We start from the raw sequence: 13030 nt of genomic DNA on the forward strand, positions 1-13030 counted from the left end.
AAAAGATCATACCAAAGTGGACCCTACCTGATTCGTTTGGTATTTATTCTCAGTCTTTATTAACTTGCCCTCAGAAATAGCAATACAATGTGGCAAAACATAGTAGTAATATACTGCCATGAAAGATATACCAAAATACATACCTGGATATACAAAATACATACCTGGAATGCTGAGTACAAGAAGAGCCACATCTTAAATAGCGCTCGTAAAAAGGTTATAATTGGTGATGGGATAAGTTTCATTTGTGATGGGGGCCACAGGACAGAGTAAATAAGACAGGAACAGACTTACTTAAAGCGAGACCAAGCCATGACCATACAAAGCCTTTGGCCTCTATTTCCAAGGCTCACATAAGTCCATCTGATGTAAGAAAAGCCATTCCGAAAAAACTACAGATGTAACATGCGAAATGCAAAAAAAATGTTAAAGTTCCTCCTAGCGGTAGTTAAGATAAAATTTGGTTAAAGAAATAATGCAGAAAAATATCCAAATTATTCAGTCTCTTCAGTGATTATAAATTTCTCTTTTTGAGATATGAAAAATGTGAACAGTATTGTCAGTAGAAACAAAGAATTTGTAGAAAATACAAATCTTCAAAAACTGTTAACATTGTTTCACATATATTATACATTTCACAGAAACTTATGCATTAAGTAACTGAGACAGACATATCAGAAATATATTTATTGGATAGTGACCCATTAGTAAAGAATATTAACACAATTATGGCCAATCCAACACATAATTCCATGGCGGTTTAACTATCTATGTAACAATATGGAGAAGGAGAAGAAGAAGAAGAAGAAGAAGGAGAAGAAGAAGAAGAAAGAAAACTTGGCAATGGTATTTCTGCTATATGCTGCTTTATGCCAGATGTTTCCCAAGCAGAAGCTTCTTGAATTCTAGGCAATGAAAATATAAAATGAACAAGACTGTATTTTGTTATTTTCAAAAATATGCACACACTTAATGTGTGCAAATGAGCTGATTATAGCCACTCTGTAAGCTCACTGCTTGGCACTAGGATCCAACAAACAACACATTACTGAAACTATGCTCGCTTAAATGCATTTTGATAACTTTAGTTGCACACATATGTAGAAATAAGCCACAGCTCAGAAATGAATTATGAATGACTGTGAATACATAGCCCATGTAAGTGCCTCATTTATCATGAAATGTGCTCTAGCAGACTCTGCAGTGCCAGACGTGTGGGCTAGTGTGCGTTATCAAACTATATTTTAGCTTTGGAAGCTTTCTGCAAACAATACATGCTGCTACTTAGATTTAAAAACAAACTACAAAGATTAACTGAACCACTTGGCGATTCAGCAAAATTAAACAATAAAATGGAATAAATTCTTTGAAACAGGAATGTCACTGACTACATTGGATACAACAAAGAAAGTAGATACTATCAATAAACTTTTAGTGATTCCAACAGCATCACATTTTCAACAAAAAATATACTGTCTGATGTAAGTGCTTTAAGATGTAAACGATTACAATTTTTTGTATTCAGGTACACCACAAAAGACACACGTATAATCAAGACAGATGATAAAAGAACTAATAGGGCAGTAGAACATCTCATCACCTGGATTTCAGATTTGTATAAAATATTACACTGACTCACTGGAAACATTTTATGTCATTACCTGTTTCAGTACTTTCCCTGTATATTCAATTAGCTATCTTATATTTCCAGAAGCCACATAATTAACATAAAAATTTTAAAAAAACTGTCAATAATTAAGACGGATAAGGACTGTTTCTTGACAAATCTACAAAACCAGAGTGATTTAACAGTCTCATATTTCAGCTGTTGTGACATTTCTCTATTTCTCAACAACAACAACAGAATGAAATATATAGGAAGAAAATGAAATAAGACTTTATATGCATATTTCCATTATAAAAAAATATAATTAGCATTTCCAAATGCACTAAGTAGTGTTGTAAAGTCCATGAAACATTTCAAAAAAATGGTACAAATAAATGGCTAAACATAACATAAGATATGATACAATACATGAAAGACGGACTCTCAAAGCTTTATAGAACATGGTACCTGCAAGGTAGTCTGAACAACCGCTGACAGGTAAGCTACAAACCATAGTTGCTGAAAATGGTGGAGAAAAAGGCACAGAAACAATTTTGTGTGCATAATTTTCCAATCAGTAGTGATTGTGCAAAGAGCTTTCCATGGCATGCTACGAAGACACCATCAGTTTACAAGAGCAGTGTACAATGGAACAAGACATTCTAGGAGAATAATTATTTGTGCAAAGTAAAACTTTAGGCTGATCAGTATGTCTGTTTGAGGGGTGTGATGCAAAGTCTCACAAAGACTACCACTCGAGCTAGTACAGAACTGAATATTCCTTGCCAACGGTGTTGAAAATTCTTCATAAACTATTAAAAGTAAGCCATGCAAATAGCAGCTTCTGCAAGATATAAACTATTGTGACAAATTGTGCCTTCTGCAGTTCTGCCAGGCTTGACCCCTTGCAATACTTTTCCTTGTGGGGTTACACCAAAGATAGTGCTTGTATATCAACTACAGCACAGAACATCAATGATTCGTGAAACTACATCACTGCAGTTGTCCTTACTGTCACTCTATATATGCTGGATGGGGTATGGGCAGAAAGTGTGCCATGTGACAAAACATGGACAAAAAAAAATGTTTATAAAAATAGTAGAAAAAGCTTTGAGAGTTTGTCTTTCACATATGGTATCACTTGTAATTGGCAATTTCTCTGTACTGAATTTTTAAAAGTTTCATCAGATTTCATAATTACTCTGTATGAATTAACTTCATTGACAAAATGAAAAAAGAGTACTATATTGGACAGAAACTATAATATGAAACAAGACCAAAAAATAATAATAAATGGAATTGAGACTTAATTCGGGAAAAAATATATATATATTTGGGTATTTACTACATTTTTCATTTACAAATAATTTTGAAGTATAACATTTACATTTACACCTATACTCTACAAGCCATTTTTATGGTGTGTGGTGGGGGGTTCTTAGTGCACCAAAGTCACTTCCTCCTTTTCTGTTGCATCACAAAAAAGTGTTATTAAGCCTTTGTGTGAGCTCATATCTCTAGAATTTAAACTTTATGCTATTTCCATGAGATATGTGTAGGAGGAAGCAATATATTCGTTGATTTTGCTTTGAATGTAAGCTTTTGGAAATGTAACAGTAAACCACAATGTGCTGCAGAATGCCTCTCTTGCAGCATCTGCCAATGGAGTTGGCTGAGCATCTCCATGATGGTTTTGTGCTTACTAAATGAACCTGTAGTGAAATGTGCAGGTCTTCTTGACTCTTGTCTATTTCGTTTATCAATCCAGTTTGGTATGGATCCCAGACTTACCTGGGGTTAGTTTTATGTGGTTGTTCCACTTTAAGCCTCTCCGTATGCACACTCCCAGCTATTTAACTGATGTTACTGCTTCCAATGATTGATTGAGGATTTTGTAATCCTACAGTAACTGGGATCTCCACCTATTTATACTCAATATGTTACATTTGTTTATCAAATTAGGTAATAAGTTGCAGAGAACTGTCCAAGTTGCAATATTACTTTTCTTTATCACCCGCTCTAGTTTCTAAGAACACAGAAACCAAACAGTAATTACAAAAACAGTGCCACAATACAAAGTTAATGGGCGATAATTGATACATACCATTAAGTTATACAGCAACATCAATTATGATAGTCACATGCCTATACATTCCAGTTAAACACATCTTGTGAATTAGTACAGAGCTGAACTTCATTCACCTAACTCAGACACCACGAAGTGGAAAGTATTAGAAACACTGGGGTAAGGGGTGCTTATCAGAACTGCACCATCTAGCAGCAACTATATTTACATATTTCCCTTTTTTCTTCTCTCTTTTCAGTTTCTTATGAAGTAACAGCATACATGGTAACAAGCATTACAAAATACATATTTCAAATACAATTTTTTACAAGAAATATTAAGTTTCAATATGTAATGGGAACAAAAAGGTGTCTATACATCATCATGCCAGCACCATATGTGGTACACTCCTGAAACAAATTTTGAACACCTTGACCACACCAGTAACACAAAAATGAGTTTTCAAAACACAAACAAACAGATCCATAGACTTTTTCTACAGACAACTTAGTAATATATGGCAAGATAAGAAACCCCAACTGTATTGAAACCACACATTCAAGTATAAAATGATTACATAACGTCTGACATGAAAAATGATAAAACCATATCGTCAAGAATAAACCATTACAGACAGTTAGGAGTAAGAGGGTAAAACGACAAAATAGTGGTAAAATCACAGAGTAAGGTATAAAACCATTACAAGGAATTGGACATAAATTAAAGGTAATGAATAAATATTACAGGTGCATCTGCCTTTGACCTCATGGTAACAAAGTTCTATACTCACAACGTAGAGCCTATATTCACACATGTTGCAAATTGTTGTAGGTAAACACATAGTTTTTCTTTCTTTTACATGGTAGAACTCCATTATTTTACCTCTCAAAAAAGAATTTAGAGTTGATGTAGGTAAAACAACATTATAAGCATTACAGCCTACTTCTGACAGAATTTTAACAGTGCTTCATCCTTAAAAATAGTTTCATAGGTATTAAATTGAGATGCCAAACACTACAAAACTAAGTTCCTGCAGCATTCTCACCATGAACCCAAAATACAGCACTCTTATATTAGTCACATAGTTTAAAAAATTCTCCTGTGTCAAGCCTAATCTACAGATCTGTCTGCTGGCATTTTGAAAACTTGTTTCTGTATTACCAGCATCGTCGAGACATTCAAAATTTGTTTTCATGGTGTGCTGAGTATGGTGCTGGCATGATGACATACAGACACCTTTTTGTTTCTGTTACATATTGTAACTTAAATATCTTCTTGTAATGATTTTTGTTGTATTTGAAATATATATTTTATAATGCTTTATAAAATACTGAAGAAAGAGGGAATAAAAAAAAGAAAATATGTAAATTATAGTTGCTGCTAGATGGCACAGTTCTGATAATCACCACTGTCTTAGTCTTCCTAATACCTTTCACACTGTAATGTGTCAGTTAAGGGAATGAAGTTCAGCCCTGCACTAATTTGCAAGATGTGTGTAACTGGAATCCATAGGCATGTGGTTGTCTTAACAGATGTTGTTGCATAGGTTAGTGGTGTGTACCAATTATCATCTGTTAGCTTTGTACTGTGGCTCTGTTTTTGTAATGTACAAAGTACTTGCTGCTTGGTTTCTGTTTTTTACAATGATTATCTAATGAGCTCAGGCTCAAACTATTAATCAAGTAATAAAGAAAATCAATATTGTAACTTAGATGGTTCCCTGCAGTTTATTGCATAATTCAGTAAACCAAATACGAGGGTTGCCCAGTAAATAATGCCCCATATTTTTTTTCTCCAGAAGTATTTATTCCACAACAATCAAATTTACATATGTGAAAGACTGATGTTTTGTCTACTTGCTTTATTTTTCCACATAATCTCCTTCAAGTTCGACGGCCTTTTTCCAGCGAGACACAAGAGCGTGTATTCCCTGCCGGTAAAAATCTTTACTCTGCCTACGGAGCCAGGTTTTCACTTCGTGAATCACTTCTTCGTCATCGGCAAAACGTCTTCCACAAATGAAATTCTTCATTGGCCCAAACAAGTGAAAGTCTGAAGGAGCCAAATCGGGGCTGTAGGGTGGATGGGGTAACACTATCCAACCCAGTTTTGCGATGTGTTCACAAGTCCTCAAACTTGTGTGAGGACGAGCGTTATCATGCTGAATCAAAACATCCTGTGGGTTAACATGACGCCCAAGGCGCCGGAAGCGCTGCTTAAGTTTGTCTAATGTTTTGACATAAGCCTCTGAATTAATGGTACTGCCTTTTGGCATCACATCAATGAGAATTACGCCCTCGCAATCCCAAAACACAGTCATCATGACTTTTCCGGCTGAAGGAACTGTTTTGAATTTTTTCTTCTGTGGAGAGTAAGCATGACGCCATTCCATCGATTGTCTTTTTGTTTCGGGCTCAAAATGATGCACCCAAGTTTCATCACCTGTCACAATCCGTGACAAAAAGGCCTCCCCGTCAACGTGAAAGCGTCGCAACAAATCGAAAGAAATGTCTTTTCTTTGGGATTTGTGATCGACAGTAAGACACCGAGGAACCCATCTTGCACACACTTTTGAGTATCCAAGCTGATTGATAATCACATCCACACTTCCTTTGCTTACTGACAACTCCAGTGCCAATTGTCGAGTCGTAATGCGTCGATCCCGTCGAATGAGAACATCAGCCCGCTGCAACATGTCAGGCGTGACAGCCGTGGGAGGCCTTCCTGACCGCGGCAAATCTCGGAGCTCCGCAGCACCGCCCTCTGATGCTTTCACCCTCTGTGCCCAGCGACCAACAGTACTCCTATCGACTGCAGATGTTCCGTAGACGTTGCACAAGCGTTTATGAATATTGCCCACGGTTTCTTCCTCTGCTACGAGAAATTCAATCACTGCACGTTGTTTCTGACGGATGTCACTTGCAGACGCCATTTTAGAACATTCCTACACCACCACTCTCTGTCGGAGGAAATTTAAACTTTGCGTACACACGCGGGAAACTTCAAATAACTCGCACCTAAAGTGTCACATTTCTAATATTTTTTATTTCGGAGAAAAAAAATATTGGGCATTATTTACTGGGCAACCCTCGTAATTGCTGACATCATGTCTATCCTCTGACAGCCTCAAGGATGTTGTGATGTTATCTGATATATCGTTTATATATACCATGAACAGTAATGGTCCTATAATAATCCATTGGGGTAAGCCCATAGCTACTTTTATGTACGTACAGTGGGGAACGACGTGCTGTATTCTGTTTGCTAGAAACTCTTCAATCCAATCACACAGCTGGTCCAATATTCCATACACTTGTATTCTGTTCATTAGGCAGCAGTGTGGAACTATAACAAAAGCCTTCCAGAAGTCCAGGAACACAACACCAACCAGGATACGAGCACTTACTGGCTTTCGTGGCTGAACAGAGTGACCTAGGTTACGCAAGGTACGTGTTTGCCGAAAACCCGTGTTGATTCCTACAGAGGAGATATTCCGTCTCCACAAATCTCATAATATGATACATAAATCAGTTCCAAAATTCTATAATAGACTGATGTCAGAGATACAGGCCTATAGTTCTGGTCATTTATTAGATGACCTTTCTTGAAAATGGGAGTGACAAGCATTTTTTTTTCAATCACTAGGAATGTTTTGCTCCTACAGGAACCTAATGCTAGAAGAAGAGCACGTTCTTTCACATACTACATGTAGAACTGTGCAGGTATCCCATCAAATCCAGTGCCCTTTCTTCTGTTGAGTGATTTCAGTTCCTTTTCTACTGCAGCAGCACTTATTATGGAGTATTTCAGCCTTCTCTATGTCATATTCTGTTCTGATCGCAATAAAGTCACAGAGCATCTTAACAGTTGGCTTTGATCCATTTTCTGATTCAATGTAAGACCAAACTTCTTACAATTTCCTGTCAGATCAGTAGATAGAGCTTTACTTTAGATTTTGTTGAATATTCATGCGGATCTCCTTACACTAATTTTGGCTTAGTCCAATTCTTGTTTGACAATGAGGCTTCTTCTATGTTTAAATCCACTTCCATATCAGTTTTCTAGCAAGGTTGTTGAAACATGGCAAATCCTTCCTATCCCTCACAACTTTGTGCAACCCATACCTATCTAAGGTTTACTCTACAGTACTACTGAACTTTGTTCTTTAATGTTCAACATTGTCAGTGCTGGAAATAAAATTTTCAATTTGACTGCTCAGGTAATCTGAAATGTGCTTGTTTTCACTCTTGCTAAGTATAAATATCTTCTTAACTTTCCTCATATTCCTATTTACAGCCATATTCACTGGTGATGTAATGGTGCTATGATCACTGCTTCCCAGTTCTATGCTAACTGATTTGAAAAGTTCAGACTTGCTGGTGACCAGGAGAATTCTCTGGTTCAGGTATGGCAGGTCTGTCGATCATTTGTGACACACTTAATCTGCTACATGTTATTAAGGTGTATTTTAATTTGTGTGCTCCAGAAAAAGCTATCAGTACCAGGTGAAAGGAAAACTAATCTCAACTTTTCAAATGTCTGTTGCATACGCCCAATGAATCTTTTTGATGCACTATAGCCAAATTTAAGATATAATGGCATTGTACAGAACTTTCTGTGACCAAACCTGGACACATTACCAAAGGATGTGCAGTTGCACATTTGAAACTTTCACATCGCTCTTATCTTTGTGTAACATGGGGTGGCATGCACATCACCCTACTTAGCCCTGGGTGATTTTATTTTCCTCTCTTGAGATACCTGGAATACAAGTTCTGCACACAATCTCTCAATAACTTTTAAATGGTTAAAAGAAGAAAAACTAATTAGGAAATGAATTCAATAATGGTTGCCACTTGAAGGATATTTTTTGTTAAAGTAATTGAAAAAATTGTATAGTGAATGCAGAATGTCATGGTCACTACATGCACAGACAGAAGGACACACATGGGATGAGTGCTAGTGGTTGGAGTTATGGGCAGGTATTGTAGGGGTAATACCAAACCAAGTGTTGGAGGGGAATTGGCATTTGAAACTGAAGCCTATGCTAACATTTTTTGTAAATATTAAGTGGGAGGCCTTCTATGCCCAATTTGCATGGTGGTCATTTAAAATGTTCTGCTGTCACCTCTGCTTTGGTTATTATTTAATTTAATTAAAAATGCAATGATTTATTTTCACTTGGCTTGTTAACCACTTGTAGCTTTCAGAGAAGCATCATAAGAGTCAAATTTTGAGTAAAACCTACATATTCCTACTGTTGCCATGTTAAAATTAGCTACTTTTGCCAAACACAGCAGAGTTCACATAGTCTCACTTCACTAAAAGTTGTGCAATTGCACATTCTTGGTAAAAAATAAACATGTAATGTCTTCACTTATGTTGTTCCAAAACTCATAGCATTTCTCGTTTTACCAGCTATCAATGGCCCTTATAAATTGCATTATTTCATCGAAAAAGCTTGTAGTTAGTGTGATAGCATGATAGATAATGAATTTTTGCATAATAAACATATCACAAAATACTCTTCTCTTTGCATGCTATTATTTGCCAAAATATCATTTTAATATCTCAGAATGTTTATGAAATATGAGGAATGTTGTTGATATTTCACTCTGGTTTTGTCACTGGCATGGCCCAATTGCAAATGAGTTTGCTACGTCAGACAAATTTTCTTAAGATTGGTGACAGATAGAGACCTGCAACCAAGTCTAAAGAAAAATTCAATATATTTGCTAAATTTCATACACAGCAACATATTATGTAGTATGTACCAAATGTAAAATCACAGCAACCTCAATTTTTCACTACAAACATTTACGAATTTCATGCAGTGTCTTACTTCCACATAAATATCCCAATAACTATGACCACTGATGAAATGACAGGCACGCCATCATAAACCTGACATAAAAAGTTAAAAATAAAGCAAAAATGAGTTTTTCTAACAAATAGTTTCTGTAAAATCATTCGAGAAAGATTGCAGGGCTTATGCCTCAATTCTGTCATTGCTGACTGGTCTCAGACACTGTCGGCATCCCCTTCTGAACAAGCTCGCCCAGTGCTTTGGATGAAAATTGGTCACTGCTCATCGGTTACCACGTCCCACGTGGGCTATACCAATAAGCGGTTACAAATAAAGAGAATATGCTAAGTTTTTTGTTGTACTCAATTTTTAATGCCTTTTGTAGTGTCACCACATATAAATTGTTGACTTAATCACCTTAATGGGACAAAGCATTCTAGTAAACATTGTAACTTGTTCTGCAAGGTATCTTGAACAGCTAATTACATAATTACAGCAATCTTTTTACTGTTGCCAACCTCAACTTTTCTTCCACAAACCACTTCTGATCCTCTCTCAAGAATATCTGCCCCTCCCCTCCCGCTCCCTCCTCCTACTCATGACTCACAGCTGTGTTGGGATTTGAATTTATATTACATTTTAGTCCTTTCCACAAAATCTTTCTTATTCATTTCTGTGGAGAGAAACTCTTCATTCCAAAAGCTGAAGTTACTTTGGACTCTTGAGCCTCCAGCTGTACTACTGTTGAATGTTACTTTAGTCAAATAAATTATTAACGTGTCATTATTTGGCTTTTTGAGTTTTTATCTTATTAATGGTCTTCTTCAGTTTCAGCTATTAATCATAATTTATAAATTATGTCATTGGCTCTTATGAGCAAAATGTACCATACCTGACAGATATTCTAATTTATTTATTTATTTGTTTACAGATAACATGGCATGTACCATAAAAGCTTATAACTGAAACTTGCTGTCAAAAGTATTTTTAATGCATTTTGAGAAATACCAATTCTTTCGAAATAAAGCTGTGTAATGCCATTTTCATTTAGTAGCATCTAACATTTATATTACTAACACAATAATTCATATTTCAACACAGCATGTTTCTCCATCCATAGAAACAAGTGTTATTTTATTGACATGTCCACACCTGTTCCACATGTCAATGTTTCAAGGACTGATAATAATGTAATAGGTTAGAATCACATTTAGCTAGTTGAATCCCTCTCAGTATAAGGTTTTACCTACCTCTCCAGATGGACTTCTTCTCGCATTCAGTGGTTGCATTCTTGATGAGATACGCATTAAGGGTGGTCAGACTGGGAGACTTTCGCAATGTCTCCTCACTGTTTTTCCACACATACGTAATGTATTTCTGCTCGTATGATACTGTGAGAGAGGACAAAGAATATTTAATAACTGTGTTTAAGGATTGTTGACATTTATTTCATTAAAATTCAGGATTATCACCAGATAACTAATTACAAATAGCAAATTGAAATTGAAAGTCACTTTCTATAAACACTCACATATTAAGCATATTACTGAACTAATATCAGAAAAATCTACTTTAAGACATTCTAGAAAGCAAAATGGAATCCTGGTAAAAATAGCTGAAGCAAATTGAAATAAATATTAGCCTCACAACACACAAAGCTTACAGAATTATCTTGCTATAATGCCAAATAAGCATTTTGCACAATGAAATCAGCATATAAAAATTGGTATTAGACAAAAAAATCATACTTTGTGCAGATGGGATATAATTACAAGAGAGTGGGGCCTCATCAGGGTTCTACCACCAACCCCCTGTGCCAGTTCTATAGTGATACTGCCTGTCGACATCTAAGGCAGCTGTCCCATCGTCCGGACTTCACTCACCAAGTTTGATAGTGCCTACATAGGAGTGTAGCCATCTATGGAAGTGAAACATGGACGGTAAATAGTTTGGACAAGAAGAGAATAGAAGCTTTTGAAATGTGGTGCTACAGAAGAATGCTGAAGATTAGATGGGTAGATCACATAACTAATGAGGAAGTATTGAATAGGATTGGGGAGAAGAGAAGTTTGTGGCACAACTTGACCAGAAGAAGGGATCGGTTGGTAGGACATGTTCTGAGGCATCAAGGGATCACCAATTTAGTATTGGAGGGCAGCGTGGAGGGTAAAAATCATAGGGGGAGACCAAGAGATGAATACACTAAGCAGATTCAGAAGGATGTATGTTGCAGTAGGTACTGGGAGATGAAGAAGCTTGCACAGGATAGAGTAACATGGAGAGCTGCATCAAACCAGTCTCAGGACTGAAGACCACAACAACAACAACACATAGCTGTACTCAGTAAATGTGTGTTACTCAGCTTGTTGTTGGACTTTCTTACAGTATAGCTCTTCAAACTTGTGATTTGTATGTTTATTGTAACATTGTGTTCAGTGTCAATCAAAACAGTCTGTTGCGCATTCTTGTTTCCTTGTGTCGGTTACTACACTAACAAGAAATGAAGACAATATAACACTGAGTATGTGATAAATAAATATACACCAACACCTACAAACCAAAAGCTACCAATGTATATAATATGTGAAAGAGTCTTTGTTTATGGGGTAATCCTTACAGCACAATAGAACGTCTGAGAAAGGCACATCCTGAGAAGGCGAACTCAGATTAAAATTTTATAAAGCCCCTCTGTAATGAATTTGAGACATGACGACTCTCTCAGCCCTCTGTAATGAATTTGAGACATGACGATTCTCTCAAACATCTTTTGCCATGATTTACAACAAAATACTGATGAGTTGCTTGCTACATAAATGTTTTATTTTTGATAGTTAAATATGGATATCTGTGTACAGTAGGTGACGGACTCATCCTGCCAACAATGAACTGTTTTACGTAAGTCACCATGTGACATGTTTAAGATTATTCCATAGAGTAAAAATTCTGTATAAAGATGAATAGGTGAAATGGCTGATAATGTGGAAACACATTATGCTCTATATTGAGAATAACAGATTTTGCATTAAAACTTGATGAGTCAACTTTACCAATGAATGAATTTTTACTTTTAACTCATGTGCTGTATATTAAGGATGAAAGATTAGTTGAGGAGCTATTATTTGCAAGGCTACCAGACATACACACTAAACGAGCAAAAATATATGGAGTTGAACAATTATTCAGAGAGAAGGAAATCTCTCTTAGAAATATGCATTCTTTTGCAATCGATGGAGCGCCACCAACAATAGGTTGCTACAGTTACTTTACTGTATAAATGAAGAAAGCTGTCCCGGATGTGTTTACAATTCATTATGTCATTTATTGCCAACATTTAGTAATGTAAAACCTAAGTGATCACTTACACAACTCACTTCAGACTGCAATCATTCCAATGAATTAAATTAAACTCCAAGCTCTCAATGCTAGACTTTTTCAGGTGCTCTATGACAAGAATGATGAACATTTGCTGTTTAATACAGAAGTTTGATGGCTCTCAAAAGGCAACTGTGTCAGAAGGTTTATGTCTATTTTGATACTGTTGTGGAGTATTTTG

General features: G+C 36.1%; 1 protein-coding gene across 1 annotated transcript in view; it reads right to left on the reverse strand.

The window, feature by feature from the left end:
• Positions 1 to 13030, reverse strand: part of LOC126428288 (glutamate-gated chloride channel) — a 444803-nt gene that overhangs the window by 123672 nt on the left and 308101 nt on the right. Inside the window, exon 8 of the mRNA XM_050090205.1 lies at positions 10728 to 10868. Coding sequence (XP_049946162.1) covers positions 10728 to 10868 — 141 coding nt within the window. The remainder of the gene's footprint in view (positions 1 to 10727; positions 10869 to 13030) is intronic.

This window comes from Schistocerca serialis, chromosome 12 (genome assembly GCF_023864345.2).
Source record: "Schistocerca serialis cubense isolate TAMUIC-IGC-003099 chromosome 12, iqSchSeri2.2, whole genome shotgun sequence".
NCBI lineage: Eukaryota > Metazoa > Arthropoda > Insecta > Orthoptera > Acrididae > Schistocerca > Schistocerca serialis.